This window comes from Chelonoidis abingdonii, chromosome 1 (genome assembly GCF_003597395.2).
Source record: "Chelonoidis abingdonii isolate Lonesome George chromosome 1, CheloAbing_2.0, whole genome shotgun sequence".
In the NCBI taxonomy this organism is placed as follows: domain Eukaryota; kingdom Metazoa; phylum Chordata; order Testudines; family Testudinidae; genus Chelonoidis; species Chelonoidis abingdonii.
This window is the reverse complement of record NC_133769.1, coordinates 368,576,052-368,596,313: the sequence shown is the minus strand read 5'-3', so window position 1 is coordinate 368,596,313 and position 20,262 is coordinate 368,576,052. Positions and strand designations below refer to the sequence as shown.

The 20,262-nt window shown below is 46.9% G+C and overlaps 1 protein-coding gene across 1 annotated transcript; it reads left to right on the top strand.

The window, feature by feature from the left end:
- Positions 1-5,809: 5,809 nt before the first annotated feature.
- LOC116817216 (olfactory receptor 52M1-like) lies at positions 5,810-6,760 on the top strand. The gene has a single exon (XM_032767103.1). The coding sequence runs from the start codon at positions 5,810-5,812 to the stop codon at positions 6,758-6,760; it is 951 nt and encodes a 316-aa protein (XP_032622994.1).
- Positions 6,761-20,262: the final 13,502 nt, after the last annotated feature.

Genomic DNA, 20,262 nt, shown 5'->3' with positions numbered 1-20,262 from the left:
GTAATAAAGAATGCAGGAATAAGAAACACTGAATTGTTAGCGAGATAAAATGAGGGGGAGGCAGCCTCCAGCTGCTATGATAGTCCAGGCAGGACATTAAACGGTGAGGAGTTCCACAAGTTGACTGTGCGCTGTGTGAAGAACTTCCTTTTATTTGTTTAAAAAACTGCTACCTATTAATTTCATTTGGTGACCCCTAGTTTCTTGTATTATGGGAATAAGTAAATAACTTTTTCCTTATTCACTTTCTCCACATCACTCATATTTTATATACCTCTATCATATCCCCCTTTGCCTCCTCTTTTTTCGCTTGTAGGGGAAAACTGAGGAACTGTCAAATGAAGTGTCACGAGAGGAGTTTTGGAATGAATTGAAAACTTAACATAAAAGTCAGGGCCGAGATGCAGTCACCAAGCGTCTGAAAGAACTCAAATGGAATTGCGGACTATTAACAAGGTTTAACCTGTCCTTAAATTGCTCGTACCAATGACTGAGAGCTAAGTAGCCAATATTAAAAGGGCTCTAAGGGATCCGGCAACTACATGACGGTAAGATACGTCAGTACGGCAAATTATCGAAACCAGATAGTAAGAATAAAATTGCAGACAGATAGAAAACAAACTGTTGAGCAATAGTCAACATGGTTCCGTAAGGGAAATCATGTCTTACTACTCATTCGAGTCTTTGAAGGATAACAACATGCGGACATGGGGATCCAGACCTAAGTTACTTGATTCCAGAAGCCTTGACAAGTCCTCCCAAAGGCTTTATGTAAATAAGCGATTATAACGGAAGGTCTTCAGGACTTGAAGGTTAAAAGACGGGAACAAAGGCCGGAATATGGTAAATTCCAGAAGAAGGTAACGCGGGTGTCCCCAAGGCATCCTAGATCAATCGGATCATTATCATAAACGACTGGAGAAGGTAAACATGAGGTAAAAGTTGCAATGATACAAACTACCAAGATAGTTAAACCTAAAGCAGATGTGAAGCAACTAAAAAGATCTCACAAAACTAGTGATGGCACAAAATGGCAAATGAAATGAATTAGAAATGTAAAGTGTATCACATTAGACAAATAACCCTAACTAGTTACATAAATCGAAGGGAGCTAGATTTATTACAACGATCAAAAAGATCTGGCATTGTCGTGATAGTCTCTGAGATTCCACGCAGTGCGCAGAGGAGGCAGAAGCAAACATGAATATAAATCATAAAAAATGATAGAGAATAAGATGAGAATATATGTGCCTAATAAATCCATGGTAGCCAAAATCTCAAAAACTGTGTACAGATGGGTCCTCACCTCAAAAGAATCTAGCGACTAAAAAAGTCAAAAAGCAACTAAAATGAATTAAGGGTTGAAAGGTCCATATTAGCAAAGATTAAGAGGTAGGCCTTCACTGGAAAAGAGGAGGCAAAGGGGATATGATAGAGGTTTAAAAAGAGTGATGGAGAAAGTGAATAAAGGAAAAGTTATTACTTGATTTCCATAATACAAAATACGGGTCACAAATGAAATAATAGGGGTTTAGCAGTTTAAAAACAAATAAAGAAGTTCTTCCACACAGCGCACAGTCAACTTGTGACTCCATTACCTGAGGAGGTTGTGAACTCAGGTTTGGGAATCTCCCTAACATCCTCAGCCGTGAAGACTGAAGCAAAGAATCCATTTAGTTTCTCCGCAATGACTTTATCATCTTTAAGCACTCCTTTTGTATTTCGATCGTCAAGGGGCCCCACTGATACACCCCCTATCTATCTATCTAACCTAATACACCCCCTATCTATCTATCTGTCTTTCTATCTATCTAAATACACCCACTATTTATCTAATCTATCTATCTACCTATTCTAATATACTCCCTATCTATCTATCCTAATACATCCCCATCTATCTATGTATCTATCTATCTATCCTAATACAACCCCCTATCTATCTATCTCTCTCTCTCTCTCTCTCTCCATACACACCCATATCTCTCTCCCTCCCCCTTCCCCCACCCATATATACCTAGCTAGCTGGCCAGATCGTCAGCTGGTTTAAAGGGGTGTAGCTCCAGTGTTTTCAGTGGAGCTCCCTCAGTTGACACCAGCTGGAGCGTGTTGTATGTTTGCACACAGAGTACAGACCAGAGGATGGCAAGACCTGTGGAGAGTTAATGTTCAGCCATTGGGGGGGCGGTTCTAAACTTAGAAGCATGTTGTTGTGTGGAAGGAGACAGAGCTGCAGATTTTCCCTGCTGGCTGCAGTTCCCCAGGGGCTTTGCGTTGGAGGAGCTATAAATACCAGCATGCTCTGAGCCTGGTATCCGGGAAGTTACCATCAAGCCTCGCAGCTATTGCCGAACAGTGCTGAGCAGGTGACTGAGCAGACTCTGGATCTCCAGCTCCCTGAGGCAGCATAGATCCTGTCGTCATGGCTGAGAAGTGAGTTGGCTGCATGCTGTAGCCATGTGTTTCTCGTGGCACAGGTAGATGAAGAATGTTCCCCATAACCCAGTTTAACTGAGCCCAGGAGGGGCAATGTATTGAACGGAAAATGTCTCTCTCCATCTCCAGTACTTATCTGGCCCCAGCACTACAGTAGCTGAGAGCCTTATGGTCTTTGATGGTCACTCACCCGTTATCACCAATGTACACTTGGGGAAACTGAGGCACAGGGAGACCAATGACTAAATGACCTGCCATGGTCACATAAGGAGTGTGTAGCAAAGCTGGCAATTCAACAAGCTCTTCTGAGTCCCACCCTAGTGCCCTAACCACTGGACCATCATTTCTGAGCCTTTGGGTATATTTAAAGAGAGGTGTGGCCCGTGCACTGTTGGTGCCATGTGTTATAGCCTGTGTAATGTATAGCACATGGCAGACTTTGTCCTATCAGAGATCAGTCAGCTCGCACAGCTAGAAAGTCATCCCTGGCACTCCCGCCTTGCTTTCTGACTTTCCTGCCCTCAGTACTCTGGGGCAGCGATAGTGGATTGAAATAGCACGGAGTGGGTGCTGCTCACTCGTGCAGGGAGCAGAAGGGGGCCCTCCCCTGTGTTATTACTGTGTTATTAGCAAAGACGGGGGCCTGTGCTCCCCTTGCACCACTTCCTTGAACCAGCAGATGAATGAGCATGGAATACAAATTAAATCCCACCTGATTAACTGAGATAGAGCTGGTCGGAAAAGAATGAGTTTGAAATGTATTTTGAAAGTTAACTTATTCTGATAGGCCACAGTGTGTACCTGTGTCTATTGTATTCATAACATATACTGTGTGTAGATGGATACAGTGGATGGGTCTGGTGATTAGATAGATAGATAGATGATAAGCTCATGCTTTGTTCAGTAATTTACGCTCTCACCAAATGAGAATGATTAGGCTATATATATAGCCAATCTGTCTGTTACAGCTGTCCCCCTGCTAGCATTCTTTTTTTCCCTTCTCCTTTCTGTTTGTCCTGGGTGGCCGCCCCTCCCGGCCATTGTGCTAACTAAAGTCACAGCCCTATTCATAGGGATGGCTTGTACAGACTAACTGGAGCCACTGCCCTGCCTAGGGAGGGGGCTTCTTGCTTCTTTGTTTAGCTCCTTTGTTCAGACCCAGGCTCGGTGTGTGGGGCGAGTGCCAGAAATGCAGAGGACCTGAGTGGTCCACACTAATTAGCTGTGAGTCATATCCTGTGGCTTCAGAACAGTTCCCAGCATGCTATGCTTCACTGCAGTGTTTTCCTGTCTTCCCTCCTACCCCTGTATCAGAGGACGCCAAATCAAAAGTTATGGTGCGGGAAACTGCTCTAGTGTTCGCCTTTAAATACCAGACCATTTTCGATTCACGACTGCAGAGAAGGTTCCGTGCTTTTTGCACCTTGTTCTTGGATCAGCTAGGTGTCTTTGTGGGAGCTCCTCTCTCACTCTCGTTTCGTTTTTCGAGCCTACCCCCGTTTTTTAAATCGTCCCTCGCCTAACGAACAACAAATTTGGCCTGGAGATCTCCTGATACTGAAAGCGAGTCGAGTCCTCCGCGCATCCTCGGAGCTACTGTGGCTTGTCCGTCACATGTTTGCATGCATCCTGGGGATTGTGAAGGAGCTCTCTCGCATCTTAGCATACCTGTCCCTGATCAGCGCTGCTTGTTTCCCAAGCAGACAGAGCCAAGCTAACTGCCTTGATTACTTAAATCGTTCTTGCCCGGCACTCTTTGCTGCTAAAAAAGAAGCCTGTCCGCTGCTAAGCGTGCGTCCTGGACTGTATCCTGGATGCCAGCTTGCAGCCGCCCCCACGGCTGCACGCCACACAGTTAAGACGCGCCCCCCTCCCTTCCGGGGCTGTACCTGACACACAGCCATCTGCCTCGGAACTGCTCCCCGCCGAGAAAGAATCGGCAGGTGGTAAGGTGCACCTTATTAGATAAGGTGCAGTCTAATAGTGAATGGCAATTTGCATAGCTGGGTGTAAGTGGTTTGAGAATTGTTTGTTACTGGTGCCTGTATAAGTTAAAAAACGTGCAAACTTGAGAACCAGTAACGTGCGCAATTGTGATCTTGGGTAATAGATCATAGATTAAGAGTCATGCTGTCGTAGAAGTGGGGGTAATCTGTATCTGCGTGCCCCCAAACTATGTATGTACGAAGTCAGCATAAAACCCACTTGTTACGCCTTTTTCCTCTCTAACACACATCACAGTAAATTAACAGCTACGGTGAACGCATTTTAACCCATAACTCGTAGTTGGGGTATATGCTGCTCGGACACAGAACCCTTATACATAGAAATGTTAGCAATACCGTTACAGTTTATACTTCAGTGTTAATTGGTACCAACTGTAGTGTCCGCGCACGATTAAACCCCTACCCATACTAATCTACAATAAAAGAAACCCGTCCAATGATTACCTTAACAAACCCCATACCCCTCACTATTGAATTTTCCCTGTTTTTGCATTTTCTTAATAAAGTTTATTTTACACCCCACTAGTGCAGTAGTTGTCCCCCAAGATCTCTTACCTGCTGGCAGGGTCACAATCAAAATGTTTTCTGAGGAAGTCTTCTTTTTTTATTCATTGTTTCTTTTTTAGCATCTCATTCCACCACCTCTGCCCAGGGGGTTGTGACAGTATTGTCCCTAGATAACATGAATTGCTGTCATTCATGCCCTAAAAGAGATCATTCTGTGTCTGCTTAACTGTGCCAGGCGAATGCAGGAAGCAGCGCTGGGATGGGAGGGGAAGCTAAGACAGATAGACAGAGAGAGAAATTAAATGCGCCCCCTCCGTCAAGGCCACCTAAGGAATGACTTGCCACATACAGAAATGACAAGAAATGCAAAGTTTGAGCTCTCACAGAGACAGCACGTCAGCCACACACACCCCTGCAGGTTGACAGCACTTGTCACGTTTACTCAGTCTAGTGTCACTGCACATAGTCTTCGCGCTCATAGAACTGTCCAAGAGAAAAATGCCATCAAAGAGCTACAGACCCAACTCCACTGATCTCAATGGAGAGACTCCCCGTTGATTTCAGTAGGAGTTGGATCACGCCCTCATTGAATCAGTGCCTCATAGATTTCAAGGCCAGAAGGGTCCATTTGCATCACCTCCTCTGACCCCCTGCATAGCACAGGCCACAGAACTTCACCGTCGAAGGGTAATTATTTGTTAAGTGGGGACAGAGTGGTCAGGCTGGTAGATCTGTTTCTTCCCAGCACTAGACGTCTGAGGACTAGATAGAGGCAATGCAATCTCTGCCAACTAGCACCCGCTGCCTCTCATTACAGGGCCAGAAGCGTCTCTTGAAGTCTCATCTGGCACAGCAAATGCATCATGTTGCCCTTCAATGGCTCCTGCTTCAATCCCCCAACATTCCTCCTGATCGGCATCCCTGGGCTGGAAACCCTGCACGTCTGGATCTCCGTCCCCTTCTGCTCCATGTACGTCATCGCCATCCTGGGGAACTGCACCATCCTCTTCATCATCAAGACAGAGCCGAGCCTGCACAAGCCCATGTTCTACTTCCTCTCCATGCTGGCCGTCATCGACCTGGTCCTTTCCACCTCCACCATGCCCAAGCTGCTGGGCATCTTCTGGTTCAGTTACAGAGAGATCAGCTTGGACGCCTGCCTCCTCCAGATGTTTGTCATACACTCCTTCTCAACCATGGAGTCTGGGATCTTCCTGGCCATGGCTTTCGATCGCTACGTCGCCATCTGCGACCCGCTGAGGCACAAGACCATCTTGACCAACACGATCGTAGCCAAGATCGGGTCGGCGGCTATGATCCGAGGCATGTTGTATATCTCCCCACTGCCCCTACTTGTCCAAAGGTACCCGTACTACAGGACCAACATCATTGCACATTCCTACTGTGAGCACATGGCAGTTGTGATACTGGTGTGTGCGGATATCACCATCAGCAATCTCTATGGGCTGACTATTGGCTTTCTGGTGCTGCTCATGGATTCGCTGTTCATCATCCTGTCCTACATCATGATCCTGCGGGCCGTGTTTAGGCTGGCCTCAGTCAATGCCCAGCTCAAGACCTTCAGTACCTGCATCTCCCACGTCTGTGCCATCCTGGCCTTCTACACACCCATTGCTGCCTCATCGCTGACACACCGGTTCGGCCAAAACGTGTCTCCTCACATCCACATCCTGCTGGCCAACTTCTACCTCCTGGTCCCACCCATGCTGAACCCCATTGTGTATGGGGCAAGGACCAAACAGATACGGCAGAGAGTGCTTAAGATGGTCTCTCTGAGTAGGCCTGGCCTCTGACCCCTAATCCTGAGAATAAAGACAGCTACATGAAGTGACTATCAGGTGGCAGGAAGAGTGGTGTCGTGACTAAAGACTTCTTTGAAAATCCCACCCAGGCTCATCAGTGTTTGTGAGGAGCACCTAGACAGATCAGAGGTGGCTTGTAGCAAGACAAGAGTTCACTGGGTATGTGGGAAGAGAGGTACAACTTCACTAAAAGGAATAAATTATATAAAGTCAAATTCCTGCCCTCAGAGGTCAAGGAGAGTTAGTGCCAGTTATCCCACTCCTGGAACTGGATATTCTGCTGTGGAAGCTCACGTGGGGAGCCAGACAGAACTGGGATTCTCTCTCTACCCTATCTGTGTGATTTCGATCCAGCATGTGTGAAAGAAACCTCTTTCTCTTCAGTAAAGCCAGTGGCTATTTTCCACACTTACCTCTGTGGTCTTTTGATGTACTCTGTAGGTGGGTGAGTGACATGGAGGGAAGGAGAATTACAAGGAACTCCTGGGGAGAGGCATGTCAGGGGGTGAGGGACAGTGCTGGTGTGTGCATACAAGTGAGGGTGTGAGGTTGACCTCTGAGTGCCCACAGGGGAGTGTGGAAGCCACAAGGGATGGAAGGGAGGGAGTTTGCAAGGGATAGAATCGCCTGCCCGCCCACAGCTACCACAATCCCTGAGGTTTGGGCTTTCCCAGGGCTCAAGCTGCTGTGGGAGGCTGGAGGATGCTGACCCCGGGCCGCTCGACCTGCTGGGCACAGAGACATGAAACGCACCCTTCCGGCCTGCAGTTTGGGATCCCTGAATCACCAACACTTCCCTTGCTGCCTGGCACAAGGGCAGCAGCCGAAGGGACATGTGCAGCAGCTTTCACTCCCCTCACTTCTGCTGCCCTGGGGAAAGAGTCCCCACCAGCGGTCATGAGGCCCGTCCTCTCTTCCCCACATACCCACCTTATGGCCTGGCACTGACCGAGGACCCAACCCTTGCAATGACAGGCGCGATTCTCCCTATGAAGCACAGTCGGACAAGATGGTGTATGTCAGCCCCAGGGCTATGCTGGCTTATGTTCTGGGTGACTCTTCCCTCTCCCCCCCCCCCCACGTACCCCTTTCTCCTCTCATCTACTTCACTTACTCCAAGGTCTGTCGCTTTCCTTCCCCTCATCTCCAGGCACTCCCAATGGCTGACCTCCCTAGCCCAAGTCCCCACTTGCTCCTGCTTAACCATCACCTCCCTCCTTTCTGGAACCCGCTTAACTGGTTCCTGACCTGCCCTGCTCTCCCCAGCCCCCAGAAAGCTACTGTCTAACCCTCCTGCCTCTTCAAGTCCAGCCTCACCTCCCTCCTGTCATAACCATGGATGTAGTGGGTCTGCCCTGCCTGAGAGATGCTGGCTGTGTGACGTTATTGACATAAACTGTGACCGTATCAATCATTGTTGCAACCACTGTTATATATTTGCTGCAAATATTGTACAAAGGTTGTTGTGTGGGGTGTATATAAAAAGATTATGATTTGCTGGTTATGATTATGCTGTCTGTATGTGTGTATCTTTTTTGTAGTTGAAGTTATGAATATTGGCTATGTACTTGTATCTCAATGTGTTTTGATTCTAAGTAGCCTCAGTGAAGCATTTGGTCAGCTTCTTGAGAAAGGACTGTTCTCAGTAAGTGCCCAATTAAGAAACACTTAACTGACAATGGCTCTTGGGAGACTCCAATCCACACCTGAGCTTTTCTGGGAACATTCATACTAAAATGTAAACAGTCACATCGGCCTGTAAGGAACTGAATCATGCATGGACATGTGACTTGTCCATGGATTCCAAACTCCATCTTGTTGCTGTGATTTTGCACAGGAGAACCACGGGGTTTCTGCCCATAAGAGAGAGAACATAAAAGGCCCTGGAAACCCCTCCATTTTGTCTTCAATCCTGCTTCTTACTTCTGGAGGTACCTTGCTACAAACTGAAGCTCTGAACAAAGGACTGAATGACTCATCCCAGATTCGGATGCACTCCAGAGACTTGATTTTAGCCTGGAGTTTATTCTATCACTGCTACAAGTCTAAACCAAGAACTTTGTCATTACTGTATGTAATTGATTCCATTTAACCAATTTTAACTCTCATCTATATGTCTTTCTTTTTACGAATAAACCTGTAGATTTTAGATTCTAAAGGATTGGCAACAGTGTGATTTGTGGGTAAGATCTGATTTGTATATTGACCTGGGTCTGGGGCTTGGTCCTTTGGGATCAAGAGAACCTTTTTTCTTTTACTTGGGTGTTGGTTTTCATAACCATTCGTCCCCATAACGAGTGGCACTGGTGGTGATACTGGGAAACTGGAGTGTCTAAGGCAGGGGTAGGCAACCTATGGCACGCAAGCTGATTTTCAGTGGCACTCACACTGCCCAGGTCCAAGCCACCAGTCCAGAGGGCTCTGCATTTTAATTTAAATTTAAATTAAGCTTCTTAAACATTTTAAAAACCTTATTTACTTTACATACAGCAATAGTTTAGTTATATACTATAGACTTAGAGAAAGAGACCTTCTAAAAACGTTAAAATGTATTACTGGCACATGAAACCTGATATTAGAGTGAATAAATGAAGACTCGGCACAGCACTTCTGAAAGGTTGTCGACCCCTGCTCTAAGGGAATTGCTTGTGTGATTTATGGTTAGCCAATGGGGTGAGACCGAAGTCCTCTCTGTCTGGCTGGTTTGGTTTGCCTTAGAGGTGGAAAACCACCAGGCTTGGGCTGTAACTGCCCTGCTCTAAGCAACTTGTCCAGAATTGATACTCTCAGTTGTCCCCTGCTGGAACCAGAATCGTTACAGGCTCTAATTGGTTTAAGACCTCTAGACTGAGAAACTGCTGCCATGGAACTCAGAGAGAGGCCGTATAACATCCCTTAACTGAGTCGTGCTAAGGAGAGCCTGATGCACGCTGGGAACTTGGTTTAAAGGACTGGATTCTTGCTGATATACTTTGACGCTGATTGGGGTTGGGCCTCCAGGTGGTTTCAGGTAGATGCTGCCCCTGGAAAGTGCTGGTAGGGCTGCCAGACTAGCCTGAGTGGTTTTCAATGGATGAAAGAAGTTTAAAACCCAGAGAAAACCTGATGTGGGGAGGGACTGGTCTTTGGAGTTTGATGGAGTTTTTTAGTTTGCTCTGTGCCAGCCAGTGCGTTAGGCAGCTGGAATTCAGTCTTTGCCTGCGATCTGGACAGCAGTCGCTGCATGATACTATCATAGCTTTCTTACTCAGATATGAACCTTAGCGTCATAAACTGAGAAGGCTAGCATGAAACCCTCTAGTTAATTACCTTAGATTCTGATTATCCGCTGCAACACCAAAATGTCCATGGTTTTGGCTCCCTTTGGTCCTCCCCAAAACCTTCCTGGCTGGGACCCCAAAGACTCAGAGGCTCTGGTCTCACAACAAAGGGAAAATTCACTTCCTTCCTGCTCTTTACTTCCTTCCGCAGATTTTCCCGCCTGCGTATACTAGGAGATTTCCCTGCTTCAATCCTTAAACACAAAAACCGAGAGGACAGATTACCCTTCCCCCTCCGTTCTTTTCCCCCCAGTCTTTCCCTGAGAGAGGCGAGTAATCCTGGCACAGAGATTCCTATCCCCTTGCCATGACACTAGAAAAGAGAAAAGTCAACAAGTTTAAAAAAAAAAAAAAAGAAAGCTTTATATAAAAAGAAAGAAAAAGACAAAAAAATATCTGTATCAAAGTGACAAACAGGGCTATTGCTTAAAGAAAAAATATGAATAATCCAGCCTATCAAAAAGAGATACAATTTTAAAACATTCGCAGCAAACTACACACATGTAATACAAAAAAAACATTAACAGCCTATTGTTTTTTCTATCTTTGTACTCACAACTTTGAAACTGAAGATTAGAAGCTTACAGATAGAAAGATCCCTCTCATAGCTGAGAGCCAGACAAAAGACACAGACCCAAACATTCCATCTCTGAGCTCTGAAAGATCCGGTTTCCTGATTGGTCCTCTGGTCAGGTGTTTGGTTCCCTTTGTTAACCCTTTACAGGTAAAAGAAACATTAACCCTTAGCTATCTGTTTATGACAAATACAGTGACCAGTTCTGCTGGCTGCGTGCAAGAAGGACGTTGATCAGTTGGAGAGAGGTCAGAGAAGTGGTGGGAGAGTGATTCAAGGAGTAGAAAACCTGCTTGATAGTGACAGACTCAGGAAGCTCTATCTGTTGAGATGCTCTAGTTCAAACCCACAGTGTTTGGGAGCAGTACCCTGGCCTTGGTTATGCAGGCTAGATATCCCAATGGCCTGGGAATCTATGAATCTGTGAACTGGCTCCTCCTTTGCAGGAAATTTCCCCTGGCACCCACACCTTGCTCCCATCCAGCCTCCAGCCTGACCTCAGGGAGAGCAGCCTGCCAGGGGAGGGAACCAGGACCTAGAGAGCTGGAAGGACTGGGAATTGTATCATTCGTGGTTTGGCTTCCCAAACAGGAAGTCAGGCAGAGGCAGGCTGCATAGCTCATATTGGAGATAGTTGGAACAGCCTCTCTGAAAGAGGATCTACCTCTAATCAAGTGGTCCCCAAACTATGGTGGGGCACAGAGGAAAATTGAGGGGGGCATGGAGGAGTCTGGGCCAACCCTCACAGAGGGGCGGGCAGGGAGTGCCACCCAGGCCCGCTTTACCCCCAGCTCTGCTCCGGCCTTGCCCCCAGCTGGGCCCCGGCCTCAACTCCTGGATCCCAGCCCGGCTGTGGTTCTGGCCCCACCCTCAGCCCCCTTACCCCTGTCCATGCTCCCTCGCCCCCGGAGTCATGGCCCCAGTTCCTGAACGAGGATCTGGGAGGGGAGGGCAGGGACAGAGGTAGGGGGTGGCACAGTGTGAAAAGTTTGGGGACCACTATTCCAACCCTTTGGGCTCAGTGTGAGTACTGAGCCCCAGATGGCACCAGGAGCACTTCAACATTAACTACAATAACCTGAGTGCAGTTAAACACTCCACCAGCGCTGAAACTCCTGGGAAACGTGGCAGACAAGTGGAAGAGATTTCAATAGTGTGTTACTCTGTACCTGCCCAGGATGGGTGCCAGTGAAAAGGAAGGCAATCAGAATGAAGCCTTCCTTGTGACGATAGCAAGTTCGACTGCACTTGACGTGTCTAATAGTTCTCAGTTAACTCAGCCCGGGAGAGCTAACTATGAACCCGTATTGAGGAGAGCTGCCCTCCATGTAAAAATGAAACATAACAGTGAGATATTGTTAGCCTGAGGGTGCAAAAAGACAGTGCAGCTCAAGAGGAGTTTGTGACTGATCTGCAGCTGAAGGGTCAGTCTTGCTATTTTGGGCAGACTTACAGCGACCCCAATAAGAGACCAGATTGTAATTAGAATCCAGAACAAAAAACATGGAGAAAAACTGTTGGGGGACCCAGAATTAATCCTTGATGAAGCAATTAGAATTTGCCAAGCAAGAGAAGTCACCCAGTCCAGACTGAAGCTAACGGAAGGAGGACAGTGCTCTGACACTGGCGATATAATAGAGAAGCCGAAATACCACATTAAAAGAGACCTGTGGCAGAAAGGGATGCAGAGCTCAAAGTCTGACTCAAGCAGGACCAGCACATACAGTGGCACAGCACAAGCCAGGACAATGTCCGGCATATGAGGGAAAGACAAAAACAGCAACGGAGTCCATCACTTTGCGAGAGTTTGCAAGAGTGAACAAGCTCGGAGGAATTTTTCACAAGACCAATGGACACCACTGCAGCAGTGAATGGACTGACAATCTGACAACAAATGGGATTGTATTCATCTTAAATATGACACTGCGGCTTTAGGGGGAGCTGGGGGAATTTGGCTGGTGCCTTTCTCTATGTGATTCATGAGTGGCTCTGGGAGGGATAAATGCCAGGGAGGAAGAGGAATTATTTAAGATAAGTACCAATGTGGACACAAGAACAAATGGATATGAACTGACCATCAGGAAGTTTAGACTTGAAATTAGACGAGGTTTCTAACCATCAGAGGAGTGAAGTTCTGGAACAGCCTTCCAAGGGGAGCAATGGAGGCAAAAGACATATCTGGCTTCAAGACTAAGCCTGATAAGTTTATGGAGGGGATGATTTGATGAGATAGCCTAATTTTGGCAATTAATTGATCTTTGTCTACTAGTGGTAAATGGCCTGTGATGGGATATTAGATGGGGTGGGATCTGAGTTACTACAGAAAATTCTTTCCTGGGTGCTGGTTGGTGAGTCTTGCCCACGTGCTCGGGTTTAGCTTGATTGCCATATTTGGATCAGGAAGGAATTTTCTCCAGGTAAGATGGCAGAGCCCCGGGGGTTTCCGCCTTCCTCAGCAACGTGTGGCATGGGTCCTTTGTGGAGGATCTCTGCACCTTGAAGTCTTTAAACCATGATTGGAACCCATTGCAGACATAGGTCAGGGGTTTTGTTACAGGAGTGGGTTAGGTGAGATTCTGTGGCCTGCGTGTGCAGGAGGTCAGGACTAGTGATCATAATGGTTCCCTTTCTGACCTTAAAAGTCTATTGAATCTATTTCATCCAGCGGTGTGTGGGCTCCACATGCAGTTGTGGCTAGGTTGATCGCAGCACCTGGAGGGTTTGCTGCTTGTCACTAACAAGATTGGAGAGACAGCCCATGGCTGGAGACAGTTAAGGGGGCACAGCGTCCCACAGTCCAGGCTGCACCCGCGGGATCGTCACACTCTCATTCCATTCCACCTTCCATCCCCACGAGTCTTCTTTCGCCCACCCCCTCCATTGAAATGTCTCTCAGCAAGGTCTTCTTGATGACCTCTTTGGGGCCTTGTCTCACTGAACTGAGTGAGTCTCCCGGCCTGTAAAGAAACTTTCCTTTGTTCAGCCAGGCTTAAAAACCTCTAAAGAAGGAATTCACCACCTCCCTAGGTACCCATTTCCAGTGCTTAACCACCCTTGCCTAGTGAAATAGTGTTTCCTAATATCCAACCTAGACCTCCCCCACTGCAACTGAGCCCATTGTCCTTGTTCTGTCATCTGCCACCGCTGAGAACAGCCGAGCCCCATCCTCTTTGGAATCCCCCTTCAGGTAGTTGAAGGCTACTATCAAATTCCTACTCACTCTTCTCTTCTGCAGACTAAATTACTCCAGTTGCTTCAGCCTCTCCTTGTAAGTCATGTGCCCCAAACCCCTAATCATTTTTGTTGCCCTCTCTCCAATTTGTCCACATTCTTTCTGTAGTGAGGGGCCCAAAACTGGACACAATACTCCAGATGTGGCCTCACCAATGTCGAATAGAGGGGAATGATCACATCTCTTGATCTGCTGGCAATGCCCCTACTTATACCGTTGGCCTTCTTGGCAACCAAGGCACACTGCCTACCCACCACATAGCCCAGCCCCAGCGCGGGGAGTTGGGTTCAGAAGACCGAGCACCCTGGAGCAGACATCATCAGTGAAATTAGTGACAGAGAACGAGACACAAAACACCAGCTGTGGGTGTTAAGGGGACGATGAAGAGGGTGCTATGCAGAAGCACAGGGATTCCATTGGCTCCGGTCTGCAAGGAGTTGTGTGATCACAATCCAGGAACCCCAGCCTTCGTTCCCACACCCATCACCCAAACTACAAACATTCCAGGGCTTAAAGATACAGGGGCAGGTTCTGTTCTCCTTTACCCTTGTGTCCATCTCGCCACTGACTTGGACAGGGTCGGCCCAGTGCCACTGAGAGCAGAATTTTGGCCCAACAGACCAATGAGTCCAGAGCAGAGATATGCAGCAAAAACCCATCCACACTAGCGTTTAACTCCTTTGTGTGTCACTGTGCTCCAGAGATCATGCGTTAGAATGCTGGACTGAGGTCTCTGCAGCAGCAGAGGAGTTTGACCCTGGGGCACCATCATCATAATGAAGTTATACCGGTCGGTACCAACTATGCTACTTGTGGCATTTCAGCTCCTTGTGTCTGTTGGGGAGATGCAGAGAGCAGGGGAAAATCTCCATGAGATGAAACCATGAGCTTAGCTCAGCATTAACAAAGAGAACTCATCACTACCAGCAGCCCCAAAGAAATTCTGCAGCTGAGCCCAAGACTTTCGGTAGCTTTCTAGGCTTATGGATTCTCTTCTCCCTCACTGCTCCCCCAGTGCTGTTGGTGGCCCTGCATTGACTCCAGTGGGACTACTCCAGATTTACACCCATGTAAGCTTAGAGAAGACTCAGGTCCTGTGACTTGATTTTGGAAAGAGGTGGACAATTTCACAAGCTATGGGAAGAGCTGGAATCAGTAAGTAGACCCGGATTCCCCCAAATTTCAGGGGTGTTCTGAGCCCACGTGCAGCCCCACCATGAGTAATTATAGAAACTAAGAAAAGGGAAACCCAAATAGCATCAGTTAATTTCGCCAAGGGGTGAGAAGGGACCTTTCCCCTCATCTATCACACTGAGCAATTAGCCAGCTGCATGACTGGCCTTTTTTCCTTCCTTTGAAACATCCTGCCTTGGACACTGCTGGGGAACGGACACTGAGGGGGCTAGCAGAAAGACTGGTGACCTCATGTGGCTTCTCCTACATTCAGGATCTGTTATATCAATATTGATGTTAAAGGCCTAAAGCGTTAAAGGTATTTATAAACTCTTTGACAGTCCAGCATTAAACAGTGATAGGCAGGTTCAAGGTTATTTTAAACAGAGCCCTTGTTTCACGCAGTTGCTTGGCAAACACCCTGAAGCATTCATTCAAACTGAAAGTTTCTTGGCTAAACACAAGAAACAAAACAAGCAGGTCTAGTGAAACTCCGGTTGAGCGATGATGCAAAACAAACTTAGTCAGACCTTATCGAAGTCTCTCCTTTTGGAACCAAAATATCAGCTGCTTATTTTCAGAGCAACGTTTCTTTGATGAAAAGAAGAAGGTTACATTTACTCTCAGTCCTGAAGTGAAGGGCAGTCACTGATCCTTTTCTTAACAAACAGACTCAATGTGGACGAGAGACAAGAGAGACAGGACAGGTGAAATATGGCATTAGGTGAGGTTTTTGGAAGGCTGGATCACTGGTTAGTTATGAGTGGAGGATTTGACTGGCAAATCGACCATGACACCTGCTGCTTGGATCCTGGTTAGATATGCTCTTTATAAAAAGCAAGTTTGGATGGAGGTGTTATGATTGATTTCAGGACTGAATGAAAAGTTGTGAGAGTGAGATAGGAAGCAGTAAAGAAACAGTGGGGCAGAAAATACTCAACAGTGGAAGGGAACTCAATACAGGATCAATGCCAGATGCTAGGGGTGGATGACAGGGGATGGAGTACTCGATAATTGCCCTGTTCGGTTCATTCCCACTTAAGTATCTGGCGCAAGCACAGGTATGACCCACTGTGACCATTCAAAGTTCTTATCTTACATGCCTGGGCAGTGCTGGTAGGCTGAGGACTGGACGGTGTGATAATGGGATGACTTTTAGAACTCACAGGTGAAAACAAAGTTCCCTAAACAAAAGCAAGGCCAGCCGGTGTCCTCCTGAAAGAAAGTCCTTCAAGCTGGTTTACCTCTATCTTGCGGTCAGTCAATACCAGACAAGACGAGCTGGGATGCAAGGTGGGATGAGGGATGAGAGAGCTGATGATGTGTGTTTTTTTCCAAAGTCTCTTTTTAAGAAAGCCAGAAAGGAAGAAAGTTGGCAGCATAATTCATCTCTCTCATTTTTTTGTCCAACCTTTAGGCCTAATGTCTGACACACCAATTTTGGTTCATTTCCAGTTCCACTTCCTCTCTTGCTTACCAAGCATGATTTTAACACACTACTTGAACTATATTAGTAGGTCCTTTTATTTAGACTAATTGAGTTTTTCTGTCTCCTTTTCATATCTTTTCCCACCAACATTTGTCATTAAAGGTCATTGTGACATCTTATGACCTCACACATACTTCTGACAGTTGAGCTCACACTTAAGGGTAAATGTTTAGGCCTTGTTATTACAACCAATCTCACAGCTCCCCAGCCAGGGACTTTTGTGAATGTGGGGATCTTTTGGCAAGACATGGAGGGCTCAACTTTCAACATGTTTGTGCAGAATTGCACACTTGCTTTACACACACACACCCCATCGTGCAAACAGTTGTGTGAATATACCTGCACACCTAGCCACATGTGCTCTTTGGGCAAGCAAAAATGGGAGTTTGTACCAAAGCAGGTGTGTGTGCCTGGTACACGAGAACACACTGGCCTGCGTGTTTTGGAAACAATACAAACAGAAAGCCCAGCCAAGAGAGGCCTGGAGTCCGGCGTATGCAAAAACTAACAATTCACACAAATAGTTGACGTTACCCCTTCTGCCTCTCCCCCCATGAACTAAAGGCTGTTCCCAGTCCCCTGTCCTGACTTTTGACAAGACTGATCTATGCAATCAAAAATCCTGCACAATTCAGAAGAGCAGAGGCCTGGAAAAGCAGATAGATACAGAGCATCAGGACCCAGTACATTGGCAGAGCTGTGTGTGGGAGTCCAGGGCTAGAAACGTGGGGTGCCCTGCAGGGCGGGACTGAGGTGCATTAACGGAGCTAGGTACATACTCCCGCCACCTCGTATTTCTTGTCTTGGGTTTTGTGGGGGGAATATCTCAAGACTCCTTCAAATATCTCTGGTATCCCACCAGCACTGTGGCTCAATTCTTAATATCCATGAAGAATTACCGTACTTAGCTCTTACATGGTGATTTTCACCCATACTTATTGTGATTAGATGTTCGACTGCGTGTGTGTGTTCTCCCTGCGTGCTGCCCCAGCTCTGTGCAGACAGCCGGCACAGCAGACCTACATACTGCCCCTCTGACATAGTCAGTTACCGCCCCCTGGCGTGGCTAGTTATCACCCATCACCTTGTACAGGTTGGTTTGATCAAAACATCTGTATTACGGACTGTCATCCTGACCTTGTCTTTCAGGAGGGTCAGTGTGCTCCTGTTATCTTTGGGGAATGTTTTTGTACCATCCTTGATATCGGGGTGTTCTGGTACCACTTGATATCGGGATGTGTTTGCATGAGTTCTCTATGCCTAGCACGTCTTAGGAATGTGTATTTCTGTAACATCAGCCCTGTTCTTGCCAGATTCTGTAAGCAGGGCCTGCCTTATACTAGGCCTCTAATATGAGGGATTATGTATCAGGCTCTCTTCCTACTACACAAATCTACGCATTTTTCAAAGGAGGGGAAGCGCATTATCCCCATTTTACAGTTGGGGAAACTGAGGCGTGGGGCTGTGATGTGACTTGCCCAAGGTCACTCAGTAGGGCCCCAGCAGAGCTGTGAACAGAACCCAGGTCCCCAGTAAAGCTGTGCAAACTACTAATTTTCCGGTTCAGTAGCCGCACCAAAAAAGCAGAGGGGAAAAGTTCATTTTGTGCTGACCTAAAATTATATTTTAAAAATACATTAGCACACCAAAAAAAGGGGAGGGGATTAGTTTGGGGTGAAGTGAAACATTTAGTTTAGTGTTTGAACTTTCTTTTACCTTTTTGGATAAAATTAATAGACTTGAAGTAAAAGTTGACATGAAATGGCCTTTCACATCAAAACATAAAAAGATTTCAGTCTGAAAAATGTCAAAAAGAAAATGCTTTGCGGTTGGCGGGATTTTGGTGGTTTTTTGTTTGTTTGGGGGAGGGACATTTTGTTTTGTTTTGTTTTTATTTAGGGGTTTTTTTCCAGCCGAAACAATTTGGCAAAGCTGAAAAATATTTCCAGTGACTCATAGCCACATTTTTAGCACACACAAAAAAAAGCCCCCAAAATGTTGCCCAGCTCTAATCTCTAGGCCAGGACCTTATCCATTAAACAGTGCTGCCTCTGGGACAATTACAGTTCAGTAGAGGAGAAAGGGAACAGAAAAGGGGGTATTGTCTAGGCAGGGTGCAAAAAATGGTTCTGTGGGCCTCCCGGTCATCTGGACCTGGTTCCTCGCTCCCACTGGAGACACCGGAAAAATTCCCATTGACTTTAGTGGGAGCAGAATCAGGCCCTTAAAATAAGCATGATAATAAAAGCAATTATTTATTAATTATGTTTCATGACTTTTTTCCCCAAAATGCCACAGAGTAACAGAGGGTGGGTGGTGGGGCAGGTCAGAGTTTGCCCATAAGGCCAGATTCTGGTATCCTGCCTCTGCTGAGCGGTACGTTACTCTGCACCTAGCCTCAGTGGTTTCAATGGGATGACTCACAGAGTGAGATACTATCCAGTGTAAGGAAGGGTGTCAGAATCTGGCCCAGGAGCAGCTGGAAGCTGGAGAAAGCTCCTGTTCCCATGGGCCTGTCAGTTTCTTGAACTTAAACCTCAGCTACAAAGCCAGATAAACAAGCCTCTGTTTTAGCTGCTGATGCCTCTTCTGTGGATCAAAGGGTCCATCATGTGGCAGGCAGTCCGCAGTGCAGGTGCCCAGACAGGGACGTGAGCACAGTGCATGTTAGAAAACAATAGAGAGAAGAGCTGTGAGCTTGATTCTCAACCCTCTGACAGCAGCCTCCCCACTGAGGTCAGCAGTTACTCCGGCTTTACACCGGTGTAACTCAGAGAAGAATCGGGTCACTGGCTCATAGCACCCAGAGCTCTTTGGCAGAATCAGGCTAACCCAGCCACCCACAAGCTGCCCCCACATTCCCTGCCACAGCATGTGTAACATACATGGGGTGCACATGAGTGTCATTCGGGGGGACAGGGGCAGGATACATTTTTATGCAATCAGATCTGTAATACTGATCTATTCCTGATTGATGATTTATTTCTTACACCCTTATTTCACAGGTACAAAGAATCAGTCGCAGGCCCTTTAAATTGGTATTTGTTTGTCTTTCATCCCTGTAACTCCTATGTGCCTGCTCGTTAGCTCTGGCATGATTGCTCCAAGGGTCACTGGAGATCCCTGAGTTTGTCCACTGCTTATTAAGTCGTCCCCCAAGGAAAATATAACTCTCCTTTGTTTACACGCAACATTTAATAGCAGGTCCTTGTTACTAGTAGCCACTGAGCAGCCACTGAGGAATGGCCTGCGGCCAGATAATTAACCCCTGGGCACCTCATCCCATTAGCCACCTACTCACTTTCCAATTTTTAATCTGACCCTTGGGTGGAGCAGCCAAAAGCAATCAACAGCTTAACCCCACGGCTGCTGGACAGGCCCAGTGCTTGAGTTGTTAACCTGGAGCTTTAGTGACAGGTGTCTGCAGCGCAGCCGGGGATGTGGCAAAAGAAGCCAAGGAAAACTGGGGTGCCTGGCAAGGGATCTCTGAAGAGGCAAAGACACTGTGTGTCTTTTCCTCAGTTGGGTCGGGGTCCCTCCTTCTGAGACAAGGAAATTGACCGGGTGCCTGGTGGTGCAGAGTACTGGTGGGGGGTGGACTATTGTGAGTAGTTGCTGATGGGGATCTCTGAGCATTGGGGGGCTGTTCACAGGACACACAGGGGCTGTCACAACACATTATGGTTAAGTGGAATCAACTTCTGA